At 51.4% G+C, this 22,373-nt stretch overlaps 9 protein-coding genes across 9 annotated transcripts; 3 read left to right on the top strand and 6 right to left on the bottom strand.

The window, feature by feature from the left end:
* Positions 1 to 172: 172 nt before the first annotated feature.
* PICMEDRAFT_25899 (hypothetical protein) lies at positions 173 to 733 on the top strand (the record flags this gene model as incomplete). The annotated part of the gene is made up of 1 exon (XM_019162419.1): positions 173 to 733. A coding segment is annotated over one exon (561 nt), but the record flags the coding sequence as incomplete, so codon positions are not given.
* Positions 734 to 815: 82 nt separating this feature from the next.
* Positions 816 to 3,689, bottom strand: PICMEDRAFT_73203 (hypothetical protein; the record flags this gene model as incomplete). The annotated part of the gene is made up of 1 exon (XM_019164413.1): positions 816 to 3,689. The coding sequence occupies one exon, from the start codon at positions 3,687 to 3,689 to the stop codon at positions 816 to 818; it is 2,874 nt and encodes a 957-aa protein (XP_019016802.1).
* Positions 3,690 to 4,929: 1,240 nt separating this feature from the next.
* PICMEDRAFT_12147 (hypothetical protein) lies at positions 4,930 to 5,772 on the bottom strand (the record flags this gene model as incomplete). Its single annotated transcript, XM_019159889.1, has 1 exon — positions 4,930 to 5,772. One exon carries the CDS (start codon positions 5,770 to 5,772, stop codon positions 4,930 to 4,932), a length of 843 nt encoding a protein of 280 aa, XP_019016801.1.
* A 715-nt stretch (positions 5,773 to 6,487) lies between these two features.
* PICMEDRAFT_12146 (hypothetical protein) lies at positions 6,488 to 10,141 on the top strand (the record flags this gene model as incomplete). Its single annotated transcript, XM_019159888.1, has 1 exon — positions 6,488 to 10,141. One exon carries the CDS (start codon positions 6,488 to 6,490, stop codon positions 10,139 to 10,141), a length of 3,654 nt encoding a protein of 1,217 aa, XP_019016800.1.
* Positions 10,142 to 11,133: 992 nt separating this feature from the next.
* PICMEDRAFT_26849 (hypothetical protein) lies at positions 11,134 to 11,988 on the bottom strand (the record flags this gene model as incomplete). The annotated part of the gene is made up of 1 exon (XM_019162466.1): positions 11,134 to 11,988. A coding segment is annotated over one exon (855 nt), but the record flags the coding sequence as incomplete, so codon positions are not given.
* Positions 11,857 to 13,416, bottom strand: PICMEDRAFT_16980 (hypothetical protein). Its single transcript, XM_019161415.1, has one exon. The coding sequence runs from the start codon at positions 13,093 to 13,095 to the stop codon at positions 12,055 to 12,057; it is 1,041 nt and encodes a 346-aa protein (XP_019016798.1). The 5' UTR covers positions 13,096 to 13,416; the 3' UTR covers positions 11,857 to 12,054.
* A 153-nt stretch (positions 13,417 to 13,569) lies between these two features.
* Positions 13,570 to 14,574, top strand: PICMEDRAFT_73198 (hypothetical protein; the record flags this gene model as incomplete). The annotated part of the gene is made up of 1 exon (XM_019164412.1): positions 13,570 to 14,574. The coding sequence occupies one exon, from the start codon at positions 13,570 to 13,572 to the stop codon at positions 14,572 to 14,574; it is 1,005 nt and encodes a 334-aa protein (XP_019016797.1).
* Positions 14,575 to 14,690: 116 nt separating this feature from the next.
* On the bottom strand, positions 14,691 to 17,027 carry PICMEDRAFT_35021 (hypothetical protein; the record flags this gene model as incomplete). The annotated part of the gene is made up of 2 exons (XM_019162920.1): positions 14,691 to 16,192; positions 16,454 to 17,027. 2 exons carry the CDS (start codon positions 17,025 to 17,027, stop codon positions 14,691 to 14,693), a joined length of 2,076 nt encoding a protein of 691 aa, XP_019016796.1.
* A 366-nt stretch (positions 17,028 to 17,393) lies between these two features.
* Positions 17,394 to 21,094, bottom strand: PICMEDRAFT_73196 (hypothetical protein; the record flags this gene model as incomplete). The annotated part of the gene is made up of 2 exons (XM_019164411.1): positions 17,394 to 17,643; positions 18,771 to 21,094. 2 exons carry the CDS (start codon positions 21,092 to 21,094, stop codon positions 17,394 to 17,396), a joined length of 2,574 nt encoding a protein of 857 aa, XP_019016795.1.
* Positions 21,095 to 22,373: the final 1,279 nt, after the last annotated feature.

The raw sequence follows: 22,373 nt of genomic DNA, 5'->3' as shown, positions 1-22,373 counted from the left end.
ATCTTTTTGAAAAGCTTCCCCTTTCGGAAGTTCCAATATATAATTTCCAGCTTTAACTTCCATGTGCTCTACATCAGCCGTCTTGGCAAACTTATCCCGTTGACGCTTTCTTATAATACAAAACTAATATTTGGCAATGGAGAGCAATACAATTCCGGCAACCTCCCTCCCGCTGAACCACATCTCATATTATGAAGTCCTTGGTGTGCCGCAGGACTGTTCAACGAAAGACGTGAAATCTGCATACCATCGTCTTCTACTTACACACCACCCCGACAAGAAGGTACAGCGAGAAGACACTACGATATTACCAAATAGACACTCCATACAACTAATACAGGATGCGTACCGAACCCTCTCGGATACACAGCAACGAAAAGATTACGACGCGGCAATACATACGCATTTTATCAAGTTAGGACTAACAGCTTTATCGGCCTCAACAGTTAACATCGATGGTATGGATCGCATAGACTTAAGTGAGTTTGAAGTGACTGAATCACAGCCAGAAAAGGGGGGTGTGGGAACTGCAGGTGATAGCGAACTTGAGGAGGTTTTCGTCCATGCATGTCCGAGATGCCATTTTGAGGACGGATTTGTGTTGTCTGAAACGGATCTTGAGCAAGGTACACACGAACAAGAGCAGAATAGATTGAATTCTACTGATGTAGATTACCAGCTGCTTCTACAGTGCGCTTCTTGTAGCTTGTGGCTTTGCGTGACTTACTCTATATCATGACATCTAATTCCTATATCGTTTACATTTACCCGTCAAACTTTATATAAATCTTTTCTCTAACATTATCGCTTCTCTATCAGCTTTCAAGAATCCGTTTTTTCTCTTCTTCCATCACCGCGTTTAATGCCTGGCCAACCAAATCATGATCGACCAAAAGGCCAATATGTCCTGCAGTACTGCGGAACCTTCCACAAAGATCATACGCGTACTTCTCACCATATCCATACTCCCTACCTCGCCAATCTGGTACATTTGCCACAGGGTCGACACTACCTTTTCCACACCGATCCGGTCCATTAGGTCTTTTTCTGCCACGTTCTCTAGGGAAGTTCCATCCTTGATAAACAACACCGTCACCAGGTCCGTAGAAAAACTTGTAATATTCTCCTCTCTTGATACATTCCTCACCATCAACAAGACTGTATTTGACACTTGGAACACCGTTTGAGAATATTTGAGCCATTGGAGGGTAATTAACATGATCTTTCCTTTCCAATGATTTGATGAAAGTTTTGGTCCTCCCCAATGTTCTCGCTAAATACATGTAACAGTCCAACCACAGAACCACGGGTTCATGCAATTTACTGATTTCGTCTAAAACGATCGATTCTGTATCATGATTGACTTTGATCTTTAAGAACTTTTTGATTTCATGCTTCAAGGCAGTATCTTTGATACTATGAAGATCCAATTTGCCACTTGCAATGTCCTGTTTCAATCTGACATTTGAAACTAGAGGACTCAAATTGTACAAGACCCAATTCTTCTCATCCCAGAAGTCAATCATATATCTCTTACCGCTTCTGAGGTCGCGGAACAAGCACATACCTCCACCTTCACCATTCTCGTCTTCTCCACCCCAGCTTGGGGGAATAAACACGTAACTACTTCTCATGAAAAAGTTGGCTTCATGAGTCAAGATATCCCGACTCAACAGAATGGAGTCATTAAATCTGAAAGGCCCCAAAATGTTAGCACACGGCATAGGAGTACCCGCATATATTATTGCCCTAACTAAACTTGGATCTTTAACCATTGCACCATGAGCTATTATTCCACCCATGGAGTGAGCGATAAGAATGACACCCTTTTTATTCTTTTGTTTATTAACAATACTGATAAGCTCGGAATGTAATTGCTCACACAGTAATTCCGGAGATAGTCTCCAATCATACCCCCAATCCCTGGCAGTAACGTTAGGGTTTGAGTTTAACCTTTTCAACAACCTTCGGGAGATATCGACGGGGCCGATATGGGTCAGCATTCCATCAGGGTATGAATCAGGATAGTCTTTATCATCAGGAGAAATATTTGGGGTTCTGTTGAAAACCACATCACGAGCGTTGAGTTCACGCAATTCGTCATCATCCGATGGCCCAATCATGAGGTTTATTTTCCTAATATTCAGACCTGCCTTTAAGACAGGAATCCAGGTTCTACGGTGTGTTCTAGAGTCTCTCAAAATGGAACCTCTGTAACCTCCCAAAACTATCACATCACCGTCCAAGTCATCATATATCTGCATAGAGGACGACGCATCCGTTTGATGGGTGATACTGCTTATTGGGGACATTGGTACTGAAGTCACAAACTTAGTAGTGGTTGCCAATGTTGAAAGTAAAGGATTATGACTATTGTTTGCAGTTGTTGTACTGGCCGACGGAGTTGCCGAAGGCTCTTTTTCTATTAATGTTGAGTTGATTGAATTGTTCAGTGAAGTCAGTGACTTATTATTATTTTGAACCACTGCCGAGGAAGGAACATTGTTTGGAGGAGTAAGAGCAATATCCTTAGCTTCAGTTACAGCCAGCTTAGGTGCTGGATCTGGAATGGGTAGCGCTTGAGATTGTGTTGGTGTTGGTGTTAGAGAATCTGATCTTATTCTAGTGGTGACAAACGAGATCTTGCTTGAAATTGATTGAGATAAAGATAAGGAAGGGGCGTGCGGTAACAAGGATTGTCTCAAAGCCTTAAATTTACCGTCATCCAAATGGGTAATATCCTTGTAGTATCTTGCCTCTTGCAGGGTGTCTAGCGATTCCTGCCTTTCTAGCTTCAAGCGGACGTCTTCCCTGTCTAACATTTCATCTGGCATCACTTTGTGGGAGATGTCATTCCAGTAAACATAGACATCAGCAGGAGGATCGGGAGCTTCAGGGTGGCTTGAACGTCTCTGCAAGACAGGTCTTGCTTTTGAGTGGGACTTTGACTTCGCTGAAAACGGCAGCACATGGCTCAGTTTCCTAAAGGTTTTAGTGATTAGCGAGAAGTCATCATGGTGTTTGGGGCGTGCATGAGAAGGTTTCTTTCCCACATTCTCCTGCTGTCGTTCATCGGCAACAGCTTCGTCTTCGTTCTCGATGTCCTCTGCCACAGCGGCGTTTGTTGGGTTGGAGAAAGGAAGGGAGAAATTGAAGACTTTGTGAGACTCATCGTTGTCCTGTGCGTACGATTCTAAACCATCTTCGTTCTGGGAGATAATTTTGGGGATGGTTCTACTGACCTTTGGAGTGCCTTGAAGGGAGTTGCGATGCACGACCGTTGGCTGGATCCTTCCCGAAGGGATCGAACTCACCACTCTAGACGACTTTGCGCTCAAATTGGGACTTGCCAGGTTGATGCCGCCGATGATCGAGGACGCATCTTCTCGAGAGATTTGTCTTGAAAACTTGTTTGTTGGATCATTGGGTGCTTCTGGATAGCCCTTGCTGTCGTCGGGTTGGTAGGACTCTATGGACACGTCGTCGTCGTCGTCGTCAACTTCTCCGCTGTACGAGATCTGTCTGATGGACGACCTTCCGCCCGTGGAGGCTCGGGAGACGCTCTTGTTCAGACTACTCTTTAGCGCCTTTGCGGGTGCATCGGCTGCGTCCAAGCCATGGGAGCCTAGGTGTGCTGCAGGCTTCGGTGGGCTCACACGAGCAGAACCGGAACCTGAACCTGAACCCATTGTTGGATATTTTTTTCCGGAACCTGTCTTTACGCTGATCGAGGGTTCAAATCACAGCAAGGCAGACGAGAGGCAGTGGCAGAGCGACGCAAGCTATAGATCGAAGAGTCTAGGTATGACAAATGCAGCAAGCGTACACCTAGTTCTATGTTCCGAGGAAATGGTCGGGGCTTCCGAGTATGTGCGTGGTAACGTTTGTGTGCAAAGAGGCTTGCTCGGAAAGGTTGATAAGCCGAGACACGCGGGACGGAGATGCAGGGCACGAGGACGCTAGCTGGATGACGGCGGCAGCAGGAACTCAAGTTTGCCGAGCGGCCAGAGAAGCCGGGTTAAGGCAACGGTCGGCCACAAGCCCATGTTCCAAATCTACTTTTTCCTGAAGGTACCTTCCCGGCATGCCATCATCTACCGAAAGAGGAAGGCATGGCTTTAGCGGGAGAGAAATCGGTCAACAGCTCGGAAGCCCGGCAGAGCTTCCGGTGGGTCGGATGCGCCGCTAGCGAGACGACGGCTAAGAGCTGGCAGTCATATGGTACATGCTGCACCGTCGGTGCCGGCTATCGACTGGCGGAGATGTCTTTGTCGTCCTAGGCCAGAGAGAGTAGAGGTGTAGGAGGTAGTGCCAGAGGGGGCAGAGGGTCCGCAAATAGCCACCGCCCGAGCCGAGAGGCGGAAACAGGCGTTTTGGTCAACTGAGCGCGACGCGGCGCGGATTTTGGAGGAGGAAAAATTTGACAGGGAGACGACATTGGGGAGGTGTTGAAGTGCCGAAAAGACGACGGAATGTTTCTTCTTGTGCTGTGATGTTTCGGTGGTGTTTGCTGTGTATTTCTCTTCTGGACATCGCACAATCTTAAGTTTCGTCCAGGCTGCTGGCTCTGTCCTTGATGGCGAGCCGCCTGCCACCTGGCACGGAATGTGTCTCTGTGCGGAGAGCAATCCGATGTATAGTCGAGGCTAGTGCACTTTTCCTTGCATCCGTGGAAGCGTGCCCTGGGGCAGCGGTACTTGCACGGGTCGGCATGTGCGACGTAGTGTCGGCACCACTGTTATAGTGGGGCCGGCCACGGTCGGGACGACGGCCTTCCAGCAGCAGGCGTGCACGGCAGCCGAGTTTTTCGGGCGCCGGTGTGGGTCTGCGGAGGGCTGTTCCGACCGCTCTAGCAACAGCAACGTAGGAGAGGATGGGGTAGAATACAACTATGATATAAAAAATACATGCCGGGGCGTGCTGCGGCCCCTACTTGGAGTTGATCTCGGTCAACTTCTTCTTCAAGGCGTCGTTTTCCGCCTGCAAGCGCTCGACGTCCTGCAGGGCCGCCTTGTAGAGCAGCTCGACGTTCTCCAGCTGCTCGATTCTGGTCTTGCGTCTTTGGCGGAACGCCCGCTGAGCGGCTCTGTTCTGAGCTGCGCGTTTGGTGTTGGAGACGGACTTCTTCACTTTGCTGGACTCCACGACGGCGTCGATGGCCGTCTTCGACGAGAGCTTGTTGTCGTCGTCGTCGTCGTCGTCGTCGCCGTCGTCGTTGTAGTCGGCGTCGTTCGCGTCGTGCCCGCTGCCGCCCATCTCGATGTCCTTCCTCGGCGCACCCTGTGCGTTCGCATGCAGCATGCCGTGGCCGCCAACGCTGGCCCCCGGACCGGGCCCGTCAGGCCCGGCCCCGCCCTGTGCGCCGGCGTTACCCAGCACGTTCTGCATGTGGTTCTCCACCGCATGCATGTTGGCCAGGTAGTTCATGTCGTTCGACGCCGCCGCAGCGGCAGCAGCCGCCACGATGTTGTCGTTGTCGTCCTCGATCTGGTTGATCTGGTCGTCGTCGTCGTCGTCGTTGTCCTCCGCCTTCGCCCGCTCGTCCGTCGACTGCTGGTTCAACTCCGGGTCCACCAGCGAGTCGTCCACCGCCGACGCGTTCGTCTTCCCCTCGTTCCCGCCTCCACCGGCCTTGCCGTTGCTGCTGTTGTTGTTGACGTTTTCGCTCGACCCAATGGCCGACACTGCCGTGGCTGCGGCCACCGCGTCCACGTCGCCTGTGTTGGCGCCGGCCATCCCGCCGACGTTCCTGTTCTGCCCGTCCGTGTTCATCGTGGCGTGCGTGTCTGTGTCTTTGTGTGTGTGTGCCCGTCTCAGCCCTCTTGCTTATGTCAGGCCTCAAACAACAGACGTACGGAAATAAACACAGCAAGTTTATGTAAGCCCGTTCGCCACTGCTTAGATAATACTGCGACGGGCGCTTGTTGAAGACCACGCCGGCGCTGCGGAAAAGGTGGTGCTGCGCGGGCGCGGCCCGCGGCCGAGGGCGAGGCCGAGGGCAAAACGGGGCAAAACGGGGCAACACGGGGCAACACCAAAAGGGGCAAATGGGCCGATCGGCGGCTCCGCGCCTGTCACACCCGTGCACCGCCGGCGCCCGGGACCTCTGGCGCTCGCTCTCTTTTTCCCGGAGAACGCCCTCGCGGACAATAGAGCGGAAACAAAGCTCAGCAATCAAGCTAATTGCAGCCTTCAGAGCCGGCGCCGTTGGCCGAGCGCTGAGCCAGCCTCGCCGACATGCCCGTCTCCCCGTGTGAAAGAGGATTTTCATCCGCCAGGAGGCCTTTCTGGTTGTCGTGAGGGGTCTCAGTGTCTGTGCTCAGCCGAAGACGAGCCCGTGGTGGCGCCGTGCTCATTACGCTGCTTGTGGTCGTCTGCCCCCTGTACACAGCACTGCTCAAGGCCAGCACTCCGCCCCTGCCTCTCCGAGAGAAGAAGCGACACCCGTTGTCGAAATACATGCACCCCCCGCCGCCCCCAGTCCACAATGTCTGCTAGAGGGCTCTCTTCCCAGACACCCACCCACCCGTCTCAGGACGGCCCGAACGGCCGCCGCAGCACCGCTGCCGGCGGCGCTGCGGCAGCTGGCACACCCGCAACCGCAGGCGCATCCGCAAGCACAAACACAGGCCTAGGCCACAACACGCTCGACAACTCCAAGTTCTTCCACCTGTTCCAGACGCCCGAAGGCGGCCCGGACCCGGTGGCAAAGGTACCGACAGAGTCGCTGTTCAGCCCGGCGGACCTCTGGAACACCGCCAACCCGCAGCTCTCGTCGGGGTCCCTGTCGACCGTTCCGCCGCCGGCGGGACACGAGCACGCCTCCATGGGCACTGCCAGTTCAGGCTCCGGCCCCGCTTTGAACGTCGCCCTGGGCATGCCTGTCCAGACGACGTCGCTGTCGGCGCCGTCGTCCTCCCAGCACCACCTCACCGCCCAATTGCTGAACAGCGCCAGCAGCACCAGCGCCAGCAGCTTCGGCGTGGCGCCCCGAGACCCCACCGCCAAGCACCAGTCGTCTCCCAACCTCTGGTCCAGCAACTACTCGGCGTCTCTGCTGGACGAGTCTGCCGACACGGTCAACTCGGCGTCCAACCCGGCGTCCAACCAGAGCTCTGTGTCTGCGCCGGGCTCCGCAGGCAACAATGCCAACGTCTTCAAGCTCTCCAGGTCGGCACGATCCTCCAGGTCGTCCAGGTTCTTTCCGAGCCCGATGTTTGAGTCTAGAAACTCAGGCGACCTCGACTTGACCCAGAATGAACAGCAGCAGCAGCAACAGCCACAATCCCAACACCAAAACATTTTCACGCAGTCTCCGCTGATGTCAACTAATAGACGTACCACTATACCCAATACCCCCTCCACCTCTTTCAATTACTCTTCTCCTTCGGGCTTGAACGATCCTTCCCAGCACAACAACGACATCCTGATGTACGACCAGAACCTCAAGACAGGCTCAACAAACTTCCAAAACATTCCTCCAATCAGCGTGAACCAAAACTACAGCAGAAGCGATACACTGTTCAACTCTTCGACCCCAACTCCTCAATACGACCCCCCCAACGTTAGCTACTTCGACAACAAGTTTAACTTTATCCCTCACCATCTTCAGCAGCAGCAGCAGCAGCAGCAGCAGCAACACCACGTATCAAGCAGCAACAACATTTCTTATTCAACCTTATTTGGAGAACCAAACTCTTCCACTATACTCTCACCACAGTTTTCAAATAATTCTTCAACCCCGCTGCCTTTCAATACAGACGGTCAACTGCCAGTAGCTTATAACAGCAACACCAATTATCAACTATCTTATCATGTCAACGAAAACTCTCAGATTTTACCAACTTCTAGCTTTGTCGATAGAGACTTGAGTCTCGACAACGACCTTGATATCAACGATTTGTCAGAGCTGAGCTTTGCAGACTCCCATGCAGAATCTCCATCTCCATCTCCTAACTCTTCTCCGAATAAGGGTATTTTTCAGCAGAGCCAGAATGCTTACATCCCAAATACCAAAATTTCAGGCACAGTGAAGCATAAGTCAAAACAGAAGCAGAAAAACATGAAAGAAAAGGAAAAGTTGACATTCGCCGGTTCTCATCCACAATTCACGCCGACTTTGAACCTTACGAACCTCAAGTATAACAAGATATCACTAGACTCTCCGCATACTCCGTTGGCCCAGCAAAATATCAATCAGATGCTTGTGGCCAATAACATCAACAATGCCAATGATAACATAGATCCGATCACACCGCTAGATGTGAAGGCAACTTTTGATGATCAAAAAGATGTTTTCAATGAGATGGGAGACTTCTCAACTTCTCCCTCATCTTCAAATTTCCCATCCCCTTCAATCCCTTCTCTACCATTATATGAGCCTGAAGAAGGTAAAGAAAATTCCTCAGAGTATTTTAAAGATTCAGATAAAATAGCAACCAAGTCTAGAATCTTACATTTTATTCATCACATCATCACAAGACATAACATAGTTTACAGAACATATCTTGTATCAGTTCCATCGCAAACCCCTACCAATGTTCTTCTTGATCTGATTGAAACAGTTTTTTACCCATTGGGGGTAGTAACTTCGGTAGTGAAAGTTTCCAACATAGATGTTGAAGAACCCAAGATTGACATTGCAGAAAGCAAAGATGAAAAAAATACTTCTGGCGATTTGACTATAGATTCTTTACAATTCTCTCGGTTTAGAGTGACTGTCTCGGTTGCAGATTCTGGGTTGACCACATACTCTAATCCTAACACCTTTAACTCGACTTCGAGCAACTATTCTCGACATGGTAGATTCAGCAATAATGAAAAGGATTCTCAAACACAGCAGCAGCAGCAGCAGCAACAACAACAACAACAGCAACAGCAACAACAGTCCCAACATTCAGGGCCATGGAAGAGTATCAGGTATACTCTAGATGGACGGGATGTCAAAATGCTGATTTACTATGAAAGTGATTCCAGAGAGCCCACGAATACTACATCGAAAGCAGAAGGCTTTTCATCGGGAGATATGCACATAATTAACAGTGCGGATGATGCCGTTTTGAAATCTGCCAAGGCTAATGCTCAATCCTCCATGTCTAAGAGTTTGACCACTAATAACAAGCTCGATGTATGCTGGTATCCCGAGGGATTCAGCTCGACGTTTCACAGACGTGGTGTTAACAACTTCATGTTTGTGAGAGAGTTACAGAGTAAGATGATTGTCAATCGTACCAGGGTTTCTGGCGGAGGCATCATTGAGATGGGCGAATTTCGAGTCAGCGTCCCTATCGAGGAGATTGGGTTTCTTGGTGAAAATAGTAACAATACCAAGTCCACTGCTAACGGAACGAATGGGACGAGTGGTACTACTGGAGAAAGATTGAAGCGTTCATTTTTGGTGAATATTGATTTAAGAGAACTTGATGGTAAAAACATCATTACTAACAACAGCAACAATAACAATAACAACAATAACAATAACAATAACAACAATAACAGTAACAGCAACAACAGTTCACATACACATACACATGCACATATACACACAGACGCAAGTCATACGAACGGTAATACAAACACACCTGCAAGCACGCATTCACACGCACATACGCACATGTACATGAACGGGAGCGGGAGCACTCCGGGCGCAAGAAAGAGCAATAGTGGGGCTTTGAATCCCTCCGTGAACGCCACATCTGCCTCTTATTTAGATTCTACCGACCCAAACACAGAACGAGACAGCGGAGCGTATTCGATCGCAGGTTTGAACTCAGGGTCAGGTTCAAGTTCAAATTCAGGCAACAACAACACCGAGCGAACTGGACATGGATACCACAATCACAGCTACAATTATAGTAATAACGGGAACCACACCCACGGGAGCCGTTACGGCAACAGCGATAGCCTAGCTTCCGAAACTTCAGGGTCCGGCCTAACTCCGGTACAAACCCACAGTCCAAACTCGATGCCAAACCAAGGCGCCGTTGACGCAAGCGGAAACGGACGTGGTGGTCGTGGAGGTAAGCTCGGCAAGAAACGTGAAGGCCGTGGCGGCTTCCGATACGGCAGTCGACGAGGCGGTGGAGGAGGAGGCAGTCGTGGCAGCTTCAGAGGCAAGCAGCATATGGCGACGCATATATAATTTACAGTAGAATAGTTTTCTTTTACAATGTACTTTCTTGAAAAGCAAGCATATGGAAAGAAACGAGAAGCAAGAAGGAGAATAGCAGTTCTATCAGATTCATTAAATCAGTAATTTTTTGTTAAATTCAGCGACCGAGGTCTCTTACAGTGTGAATAAAATTTGTTCATCACTAGAATGCTATTCTCTTTTTTTCTCTTTTTTCTGTCTTCTTTCTCCGCTAGATCCACCTGGATCTAGACTGGAAATTGCTGTCGCTGGCAGCGGCAGCAAAGGGGTAAGTGAAAGTAGTAATAACAGTAGAAAAATCAGCTATCTGCGACATATCCGCAATTTCTCTACCTCCACGACCCAGAAATTTGTACACGAGGGCCGCTCGCTTAGTGAAAAGCCGGTGGTAGATACTTATCAGTCCGCCTGTCGAATAGAATCATCATGAAAAGAAGAGGAGAGGAGGAGGGGGAAACGAAACCTTTCGTTCAACACACTTCTTTTAAACACCCAGTGTAGCTCATACAAGGCTGAAACTTAACGATAAACGGTGGTTGTCAACATGTTGGAATTCAGTCGGAACAATTGGTTGGTAGATGTGCTAATCACTGCAGACTGGGTGTTTGAAGAGGGTAGGTGAGAGGACAAAAGGGGTGAAGGAGAGAGGAGAGAAACAGAAAAAGAGGGCAAAGCAAGCAGAACAAAGAGGCGTCTGCCTCTCGTGGCTGCGTGTGCTTGCGTGTGTAACCGTGCCTGCGTGGTGTAGTGTGTACTCTGACATTAGAAAAGGCATCTATACATGTGGTGTGTTAGCTGAACAAAAGGTGCCCGTTTCTTTCCACAGCGAAAGGCGGCGCTTTTATACCTTTCCGTTCTCGCCTCTGGACGAAAAACGTCTCGTTTTTTTTTCAGGGTTTCCCATCTGCGTCGTCTTTGGGATCATCTTTAACATCTTGGACAGCTGGGTCGTTGGCAACCTCGGCGTCCCTGGCTCTGGACGCCTTGTCGAAGATCTGCTGAACGTTGAACTTGGCGAGTTCCTCGAACGCGTCGTTGGGCACGACGCTCATGCCGATGTTGTTCTTAAAACAGTAGATGTTAAGAAGCGTACGGGCGCCCTTGTACTGAAGACGGCACCAGCCGGCACCGAAGGTGTCGTCGAGCTTTTCCTTGACCGTCTCCATGAACTCGTCCCGGGAGATGGTGTCGAAGTTACGCTTGACTAGGTTCACGTTGTATGTCTCGAGAGCGGTCCGAGCGTCGCCGCCCCTGGCGGTCTCCTCCTGCACGAAGGCGTCGACAGTGGCAGCTAGTAGCTTGTCGAACTCAATCTTGGTGGCGTTGCAGGAGCGGTCGACGGGGATGAGCTTCTGCACAAAGCGGCCCGTCTTGGCGCCGCTGGCGTACAGGTCCCGGCAGACGGCGACGACGAGGGAGCTCGGCGTGACGGGCTGCTTGAGCTTGAAGAAGGTCAACGACTCGACGCCGAGCGGGATCTCCCGTAGCACGAGGTCCTTGTTATTTCTGTTCTGTTTCGAGCGGTCGTCGTTCTTCTTCAGCTCGGCAAGCTCCTTGGCGATCTCGTCCTCGATGTCCACGGCCTTTTCATCCTCTTTTTCATCCTCCTTTTCATCCTCCTTTGCGTCCTCTCCCTCTCCCCCCTCCTCCTCCGCCTTCGGATAGTGCTTCTCGATGGCGTCTTGCAAGAGCAGCCTCATCTCCTTGGCCGCCGCCACCTCCTTGAACCGTGCACACGACGCATACACCCCGTACTGGCCCGGCTCGATCAACGCATGGCATCTCTGCCTCTTCTTGTCTTTGCCGCCGCCGCCGCCGCCGTTTTTGCGCTTGCCCATGTTCTTTCAGTCTAGCGTTCTTGCTTGGGGCCTACTCTCTATACGTTGTACGTCTCTACATAGGTGCTAAGCCGCAGCCCCGGCACGAACAGCCTCCTCCTGGCTCTCCAGGCTCTTTTCGGTCTCGGCCTTGACACCTTTGCGTCTCTGTCTTTCCTCAAACGCGGCCCGGTTCGCCACGACACGCTCAACGATGCTCTCGACAGTCATGCTGGCGTAGAGGTCGAGGCCGGTCGTCACCTCTAGGAGGAGGCCGGTGGCTCTGGCGTCGTCATAGTCGTCTGCCTGGAGGGGCGTGGTGGGCCCATGCACGACCCGGTGGACGGAAAGGCCCGTGCCCCGCTTGAAGAGAGTCAGAAACGGCGTGTCGACGGCCCGTGGGGCGCCGAGGACGAGGCCGTCGATGTACTTGCTCTGGAGGACGCAGAGAGAGCGTTCGAGCAGGTTCATCACCGGGTAGCTGCCGCCCCGAGCGGAGTTCACGGCGGCGTCGTCGGCGACGCCGACGACAACAAGACTGCCGTCTGCGTCGGCAAGCTCCCGGACACGTTTGAGGAACGTGATGTGTCCCGGATTGAAAAGGTCGAAGCCGCCGTCGACGTAGTAGACAGGCTTGGTCCCGGCGGAGGCCTGGCCCTTCACGAGCTCGTGCACGCCGGCCTCCGTGTACACCCACACGGCGGCGCCGGCACTGCGGGCGTCTGCCGCCGTGGCGTATCTCCTATACCGCTCGACGTTCTCCGGTGTGAGCAAGGTCTTGCCACCTGCTTGTGCAGCATCCGCTGCAGAAACACGCTGCCACTGGGCCCACTGCTGGCCGTCGACACGGGCCAGATGGTGCTCCGTCGTGTGCACCAGCATGCGGCCCACGAGGTCCGTCGTGCTGATGTTCGGCGTCCGCTTCACCACGATGAACCGGCCCTTCGCCTTCACCTCCGCGTAGCAGTCCTTGCCGTCCTTGTCCGTCGTGATGTCGTCGCCGTGCACGACGTACTTGCACCCGTACTCGTCCATCACCAGCGGGTCCGTCACGTAGGGCGCGTTCGCCACCGCCGTCGTGCACCACCGGCAACCCTCCACCGCAACCATCCGCTCCGCCAGCGTCATCACGGGCGGGCCCTTGTTCACCAGGATGTCTGTGTCGTTGTGCACCCCGACGAAGAGCTCGTCTCCCTTCTCCCGGGCCTGCATCATGGCGCCGGCGTGTCCGTGATGGGCGAAGTCGAAGCACCCGTCGATCCAAATCCTGCCCTCTTGCAATGCAACCATGTCTGTCCGTCTGTCTTTCTGTCTGTCTGTCTGTTTGTTCGTCTTTATCGCCCGTCTCTCTGCCGATTCGCCCGTCCCTGTGGCCCTTCCCGTCTTCCGTGGCACTCTCCACTTGCACAGAGCCGCCTCCGCTGCCACACTTTCCCCCCACCGCTTTCCTCGACTTTCGCTAGCACGGGCCGCCCCCACCGGGTGCGTGTATAAGAAGGCCTGTGTCCCCCGCTTCCTTGTGGCGGCGGCTCGTAGGATGCTAGATGATGCTGTGGAGAGGAAGCACCAGCACCAGCACCAAGACTAGCACCAAAGACCGCCATGACTGCAGCCACCGCACACAGCGTCCCCATCCCCCACTCCGATGAGCAGATCCCCGTGATCGGTTTTGGCTCCGGCACATCGTGGCAATGGAAGAAGAAGGCCTCGGAAAGCACGGCCGTCTCCGCCGATAAGCCCAGCAACGTCGACCCGGACCTTGTGCAGTCCATTGTGGACGCGTTGGAGACAGGCTTTTCCCACGTGGACACGGCAGAGTTCTACACCACGCGTCCGGATGTCGGACAGGCGGTTAACGACTACCTCAAGAAGCACCCGGAGAAGAAGCGGTCGGACGTGTTTGTGACAGATAAGTACAACTCGCACCCACCAGACACGCCGAACGTGCTTGCGGACGGGTCCATCCGCGGGCCGTATGCTTCGCTCAAGCAGGGGCTACAGCTGATGAAACTAGACTACATCGACCTGTTCCTGCTTCACACTGCAGACACGCCGGACGGCCTCTCGCTAGAGGACGCGTGGCGGGAGATGATCAGACTCCGTGACGAGGGCCTCGTGAAGAACATCGGTGTCTCCAACTTCGACGTGCCACATTTGCAGCAGTTGCAGAAGGCTACCTCGGTCTTGCCGCAGGTGCTCCAGCTGGAGTTCCACCCCTACCTGCAGAACCAGAGCCCAGGCGTGCACGAGTTCTGCCGGAACAACAACATCCTCATCGAGGCGTACGGGCCTTTGGTCCCTATCACGAAGGCGAAGGAGGGACCACTGATCCCACTCCTCGCCGAGCTTACAGCCAAGTACGGCGTCAGCGAGACTCAGATCCTACTCAAGTGGGCCCACAGCTTCGGCGTCGTCACGGTCACCACCAGCTCCAAGATCGAGCGCATGAAAGACATCTTAGGCGTCTTCGACCTCGAACTCTCCGCAGAGGACCTCAAGAAAATCACCGACGTGGGGAACTCCTGGTTCTTCAGAGCCTTTGCCATCCCTCCCCTGCCAACGTGGGACGAACAGCTCAAGAAGGAGAGAAACGTCCTTAACATCTAGACATATTTACTCTACTATTAATTTATTCACGTATCGATTGGTTCTTCATTCGCATGTTTATAAAAAGTAAACAGATCAACTCCTATAATTTTTACTGGATGATTTTTCCCAGTTCCCTATAGCGCATTCTTTCTCGTCAAGTACTCAAATCTGCTGAAAGTGTATCCAATAAACGGTAGGTCCGCCTTGGTGTCCATGCCCTTGTTCTTCAGGCTCTCACGGTCCTTCTCTGCCTGCAACAGCGCTGGCGAGTCCGGAACGTTCTCCAACTCGTCTGTTGGGAAGAACCTCGTGTCTGTCACAGACCTCAATTTCGGAATAAATGGTGCCTCAACATTCCGGATCTCCTCCCAGTTTACACCACGGAAAAATGGATGTCTCTTGATATCATCTGCACCATTGTGTCTACCGAGTCGATTCTCCGCACTGGTCAACAATCTGAGAATCAAATCTTCAGCCTCTGGACTCAAATGGATATCTTCTGGAAACACCAAAGTCTCTTGCCAATTCAAAATCTTCTTATATGTCTCTGTTGGCGTCTCTGAACAGAAAGGAGGCCAACCAACTAGACATTCAAACATGATCGCCCCAAGTGACCACCAATCGCACTCTTGTCCATAACCTTGATTGATGAAAATCTCTGGCGCAATATAGTCCGGAGTACCAACAGTCGAATATGCCATCAACCTTCTGGACTTTCTCCATGTCTGCATTTGCTGTCTGTTTGACATGGTCAGGTTAATTGGATCAACCAAAACACTGTTCCTGGCAGACTTCACGGTCTTGTCGTTCTCTTGCTGTAAGAGTTTTTTGTAATACCCAGAATCGTGTGTTTTGTGGAAACCAGTAGATAATCCAAAATCACTCAACTTAATATGCCCTCTCATATCAATCAAAATATTGTCCGGCTTGATATCTCTGTGAATAAATCCCAATTTGTGAACAGCCTCGATCGCTAAAACACACTCAGCAATGTAAAACCTTGTAACGTCTTCGGTGAAAATTTGCCACTTGATCAACATAGTCATCAAGTCTCCACCAGGTAAAAACTCCATGATGAGATACAAGTACAGTTGATCTTGGAAAGAATAGTATAACGAAACCACCCAGGGAGAGTTTGCATCTGCCAAAACATCTCTTTCGGCCTTAACATGAGCTAGTTGATCTTTTTTATACATTTCACTCTTCAACAAAGTCTTCATCGCATATATTTTACCGGTGTCTTTCTTCTGTACCAACCGCACTTCACCAAAGGCACCCTTACCGATAACTTTGACAGTGTTGAAATCATCTAAAGATAATCTGGTACGACGCAAACGTAGGTAGTGGGACTCATTCTTGCCAAACAATTGGGTTTCTCTGTTCCTCCTCTCACTGCTGATCTCGGTGCTCAACTGTTGTTCAAATGCGATTCTTCTTTGGTTTCTTTCAATAGCATGTTCGATTGCAGTTTTGTAAAAATGCTCCAAAGTAAGTTTCACTGCAGACGCTCTGTCCTGGGATTGCTTGGAAAACCATTCTGGGTGACGTTCAAAATAAACATACTCACTTTCCTGCTTTCGTTGTTGCGCAATTTGCTGTGCCTGTTGCACTTGCTGTGCCTGCTGTGCCTGTTGCACTTGCTGTGCTTGCTGTGCTTGCTGTGCTTGCTGTGCTTGCTGTGCTTGCTGTGCTTGCTGTGCTTGCTGTGCTTGCTGTGCTTGCTGTGCTTGCTGTGCTTGCTGTGCTTGCTGTGCTTGCTGTGCTTGCTGTGCTTGCTGTGCTTGCTGTGCTTGCTGTGCTTGCTGTGCTTGCTGTGCTTGCTGTAATTGTTGCTGCTGTTGCTGCTGTTGCTGTTGCTGCTGCTGTTGAATTTGCTGTTGGGGGTTCAATGCCGTACGCATAGCGAGATTTGAATGACTCCCCATTCTCGAGATATTATTCAAGTTATTGTTGTTACTCAAGCTCTTCTGTGGGGAGTCAAACGAGGAATGCGTCGAAACAGTGGTGAGGTTGTTTGATCTAAGACTTTTGGAAGGACTCACCGGAGGCTGCGGCTGCGTGAACATTTCACTGTACTTCGAAGGGGAAGACCCGTAGAACGGCGATTGAGCAAAAACCCCATTGTTGTTTTGGATCTGCACTTGCGGCGACACTAGAGCTGGCGCTGACATGTTCGAAGGTTGGGAGAAAGAGTGCGGAGAGTTTGATCCGTTCTGAGAGAGGTTGGACACAGAGTTCTGCTGTCTCATGTAGTTTGCGCTGAACGCACTCATTGGTTGTTGCATCTGGTCAAACCCAAACCCCTGCTGCTGCTGCTGCTGCTGCTGTTGTTGTTGTTGTTGTTGCTGCTGCTGCTGCTGCTGATACTGTTGCTGTTGCTGCTGATACTCATTGTATTGATTAGCCTGGTTGAAGGCCATGTTTTGGCCGAGGTACTGGCCTTGGTAGTCAGATCCTGCTTTGCCATCCATGCTGCGGTTTCGACAGAAAGCCCTAGCACCGTGTACTCTTGCGGGAAGAGAACTGCAGAGGACGGGAGAACTATAGGCTTTCTGCTCCGATCCAGATCAACGGACCTTTCAAGCCAGATCAGAGCACGAAGGAGAAGAGCTACACAGGAGAAACGCTCGCTGGCGCTCTCGCTTCGCGGTGAGTCGAGGCAGGGAGGGTGCTCGAGCTGACGCGATTCTCTGCCATGCTCCTTTGACTGCCTCGACGGACAGGGAAAGGAAGGAAGAAGGGGTTGATCTGAAAACACAGCACCCAAGTCGTCAATTACAGACTGGTTAGCAGTTATAAACGCATTATAATAGTAAATAAGTGGATTATAAACACATCTAGAATTGTAATGCAGCACCCTTTTGCTTCTTATCACCACCCAACTCGAAGTGCTTACATCTCTTCAAAGCTAATTGAAGCTTTGTCTTACAGCTGACACATTCCAGTCTCAAGACGACCTTCTTGGTGGTCTTGGCTTTCTTGTGGAAAACTGGCTTGGTTTGACCACCGTAACCGGATTGCTTCCGGTCATATCTTCTCTTACCTTGGGTGTACAAAGAAGCCTTACCAGCCTTGTATTGGGTAACTCTGTGTTGAGTGTGCTTTCTGCATTGCTTACCCTTACAGTAGGTCTTTCTGGTCTTTGGAACGTTAACTGCATTGAAAAGATAAATCGAACGGGAAAGGGTTGTGTTAGTAAGTTGTTACAGTGGTTGTTTCTGTTGGTCCACGGGAGGAGAATAAAGCACGAGCTGTGGCAGCTTCAAAACAGTCCTGTTCATAGAGCAAAAGCGTGAAAATCCAGGAGTCTACTCATTTCTTCACTTGTGAAAATATTCAAATGCGTTCACTGTCTCATATGGAAAACTGCTTGCATCCCTTCACAAGCAACCGGAGGCAGCTGTTTCAGCAGCACCTGTTACATCAGTCGTTCACTCCAAGGCTTTCATGTCAACTTGTCCTGTCGGTCTGCTCTTGTACTATGCTCTAAACTTCACTTCTGGCCGTTGATCACTTCCGTGTGGCCCTTCTCCTGCGTCCTTCCCCTCATGAAACGATCCGGCCTGTCAACAGACCTTGTTCTGCTCGTGTACATACCCATCTTTGATCAGTAATCCGTTGTATGATGCTTTCCAAGGATCTTTTGTGCCACAGAAGACAAACACCTCTACGTCTAGTGCTCAGCTTCTTCACCACCTATAGCAAGAAAAATCCAACCAGGTGGAAACCGACTCTCGCTCGCGCAGCTCTGCACCCAAAGCTGTGACTGTGTTTCCGGTGGATTTTTTGTGGCGCTGCTGACCGCGGCGGCGACAAAAAATGAGGCTGAAGGAGAAAAAGAGGGTTTGCGCCCTGTATGCAAGCACGTGACACCAAGTAAGAAACGTATATCGCTTACATCTAACTGATGGACAACTGACTGGCTAGTGGATTAGGAAAGAAAAAACGGTGTAGTGTTATTATTAATTTATAGAAAGATATATAATTATCGTGGGTCGTAGAATAAGATAAGTGGGTAAATGCTGTCGCTGGGAAACACACAGTGGAAGGATAAACAAAAAGCCAGGGGCTGAAAAATAAATAAATAAGGATAGTGGGTAAAGGAAGAGGAAATAAAAGAAAAGCAAACATAAAATGCATTCATGGAAACGTAAAACTCATAACGTAGTCAGTGGTGGTGGTATAAAAATAGATCTGGCATGGCTCAGATGAACTGCTGTATGTTCTGTTTGAAGTTGGCAATTTCTGGTGGGATTTGGACGTAGCAGTTGTCTGCGTCGTCGAACTCATAGTCTAAGACCTTTGCGTAGTACTTGAGCTTCAAACGAGTGTTGTCGTTGACGTTGCTCTCCTCGAGAACGGAGGGCTGCTTCTGCACAGTGTCGAACATCTTCAAGATGCCGTAGATGTTGTCGTTCACCAGTCTGTACTCCTCAACGACTCTCTTGAAGAAAGTGCTGTTGAAAACAGTGAGCAGGCTCTCGACGGGAAGGAAGTCGACGACCAAGGAGAGGAAGTTGCTCAACGAGCGTTCGGAGCTGGTTGGAGCCGCAGACGACCCTCTTATAATTCTCTTGTACCCCTGGTTCAGCGTCAGCTTGACAACAAGCTCGTTGCCGACATTCGCCATGTTGAGGTATCGAACGAGGTTCACAAGAAGCGCGTCGTCCAAAACCAACGAGTTCTTGCACAACACCTCTCTGACGGACTTGAGAATGAGGTTTTTGTCGCCAGTGTTGAGGACGGCAGTCACGAGCTGGTTGTGGAAGTTGCAAATGTAGATTGAGTACTCATCGCTGTGTTTGTCCGAGCACAAGCTTTTGTTCTGGAAGTCAAAGTCACTTCTCAACAGAGCAAAGTCCCAGACTTTCAACGCCATTTGCAACTCGTTCAACCTCAAAAATGAATAGGACAGCACGACTAAGCTCTCAATGCTGACAGCAGGTAGCCACTTGAGGTTGTTGAACTTGTAGAGTGACTTGAAGGCCAGCACTGGATCGACAAGACTTTGCGATCTCAAGAAAATAGAAAGGTATTCGGAAATCAAGTGTTGTGAGGCAGACGACTCTTTATCCGGAATATTATTCACAATGGTGTCTAGTAGTAGTGTGCTCTTCTTGAAGTCGCCGCAAAGGTTGTACGATTCAATCAACTGTTGATGGACTGCATCCTGGTTTGGATAGCTGTAAGCCTTTGCTGGCAAAGAATTCACGCTCTTGATTTCAGTGTTGTACAGGTTTTCAATGAAATGTAGATCTTTGAACAATGTGGAAAACTTGATCATTTGGATGTGGAAATGCTGCTGGTTTTGGGAGATGATTCTCTTGTTGAGGATTTCGAAAAGATTTTGAGGGGTGATCACATCTTTCACTTTGTAGTAGTTCAGGCAAGTTAAAAGATCGATGTAGATGCTGTTGTTCTTGAAGGTGTTGGACAAGGAGGTTGACTCTTTGTGGTTGATCAGGAATAGTTCAAAGGCGATCTTGAAGAACTCGAAGCCGTTCTTGTAGTTCGAGAGCTGGTACGATTTGATGGATCCCTTGACAAGGTTATCTATGATCAGTTCGTAGGTAGCATTGTTTGGCTTGATGTTATTGGACAACATGTCGGAATAGGTGTTCAACAAATGGGTCAGTCTTGTCTCCAACGTTTCATCTGTGTCCCTGAGCTGGATGGATTTCAAGACTTTATTGTAGATCTCGATCGAAGGGATGATTTCATTGTTTCTCATTCTGATGAAAACCGGCAAGACCTCGTTGAACTTCCCCATCGACATCATGGAGTCGACGATGACCTCTTGGGACTTGACAGGGTCGGTGTACAAGAAGGTGTCTAGGGCATCATCGATGGATTCAAACGTGCGGTTGGCTTGATCGTTGAGCTGTTGGAACTTCACGTGGTTCCCTGCAGCCGACTTTTCATTGGCGGTTTCGGTATCCTTGACGCCCTCGGATGCATCCTTGATCTGCAAACTTTCAAACTTTTTTTCCAAGTTGTCTGTCGAGAAGTTTCTGGAGGCAACTAGCGACTTATTTGGGATCGCCACCTTCCTGATGTTGTTTGAATTTGCTCTTCTGATGTTCAGGACAGTATGGTTCTGGGAGACAGAGTCGATGCTGATGTTCAGGCGGCCGTTCTTGTTGCCCTTGTGGTTCAACTTGCGCAACAAGATTTTGTCGTAGTCGTTGCTCTCCTCGAGCGTCCTGAAGGCAGACGCCTCCTGCTGAAGCAGGTAGTTGTTTCTATTGCCGTGGGAGTTGACGTGCTCGTTGTTGCCGGAGTTGGAAGCGTTGAAGATGACATAGTTCTTGGTCACCGAGAGCGCCGGAGCAACGTACTTGAAGATGCTGCGGTTGGCCTCGTGGGACGAGGTGTTGCTGTTGAAGCCGACCTCGTCAACCTTGATCAAGTCCTTGGGGCTGATGTAGCTGGGGTTGAAGAACTGGTGGGTGTATGTGTTTGTGGAGACATTTCTGGAGAAGGAGAAGCCCGGCTTCTGCTTCGTGATGGCGATATTTCTGAAGGGACGCATCACCATGACTGTGTGAGTGAGTGTGAGTGTGTGAGTGGAGTCTTAGCAAGAGGGGGGAGCCGGAGTCTGGACGGAGGCAAAGGAAAGAGCAGACGGGGGAACAGAAATAAGGTTGGCTGGAAAAACGTAGACACAACTGACACACCAGACACGGAGGGTCCAGCAGAGGGAACAATATTGCAATTGGAGCACATTGATTGGAAGAGCCAACAATGTCTGGGTGGAAAAAGGCTGGAGACGGACGGAACCGTTCTCGAGTGCGGGCAGACTAGTGCGCGAGAGACGGAAAACCGCTCACACCCCGTGCCGAGCACGGACACAGGGGGCGCCTGCAGCACGCACCCGTGCACCGGCGGGCAGCGGCGCGGCCCCCGAGGAGCCAAAACCCGTGCACCGGTATTTTTCCGCCTTTTCAGCCCGCGCAAGCCCTCTTGCTGCTCATTGGTCGCCGGGTGCCCTGCAGCGGTCGTCTCTGGCCGCCCGCTGGCAACATCCAACCCCACACACACGGCAGGGACACGCAAACATGTTCGCTCGCTTCGGCCCTCTCGCCACGCCTCTTATCTTCCGCAGCGCTTATCTGAACTAGCGTCTCGTCGTCGCCTTATCGCATGGACGCCCCCGCATGGGTGCCGCTGCGGTGCTACTCGCCCGATAGCCCGATAGCCCGCGATGCGGGCGATGCCGCCGGCCGGTGCCAGCACTGGCGATGACGCTTGTTGCCCGGCAGCAGGGCCAGGGGGCAGATAGCGCCTGCGATAAGCATGTCGGGGCAGTTCCAGAACCACAGCGAAGACCCTCTGCCACTGCGATACACACGCCTGCAGGCTGGCAGGCGTCCTGTGCGTGGCGATGTCGGACTCTCGCAGGAAGCTACGTCGCCGCTGCGGGCGTGTCCGGGACGATGGATCTGGCAACTCCTCGGGGCGGTGGCCGGCTCGCAGCACCGCTGAGCAGTCTAGCCGGATCCGGAAGTGTGTGTTTGGACCAGCTGTGGCTATCTGGCGCAGCCGCATGCAGCCCTGCTCCTGCCGCACGTCTGCATGCTGCATGCAGTTGCAGAAGGCTGCAGACGTCTCAGTCGCCGCCAGCCGCACGCCGCACACCGCCAGCCGCCGTCCTGCCCGCGGAATTGCCCGAAAAACCACACACAACTCGGCCCCCCGTGCTAGGCAGGGCTGACGTAAGCGGCGTGCGATATATTTACATTCACCCACGTTGATAAAGTAGGGCGAGCGCTTTGCCGGTTGCGGCCCAAACAGCAATCCTCCTCGCATGGCGGGCC

This window comes from Pichia membranifaciens, assembly GCF_001661235.1.
Source record: "Pichia membranifaciens NRRL Y-2026 unplaced genomic scaffold PICMEscaffold_4, whole genome shotgun sequence".
Taxonomy (NCBI): Eukaryota; Fungi; Ascomycota; class Pichiomycetes; order Pichiales; family Pichiaceae; genus Pichia; species Pichia membranifaciens.
This window is presented reverse-complemented; position numbering and strand designations above follow the sequence as displayed.

Excerpts from the sequence above, each read along its gene's own strand:
- PICMEDRAFT_16980 (XM_019161415.1), bottom strand. The coding sequence starts at position 13,095 with ATGACGCTGGCGGAGCGGATGGTTGCGGTGGAGGGTTGCCGGTGGTGC.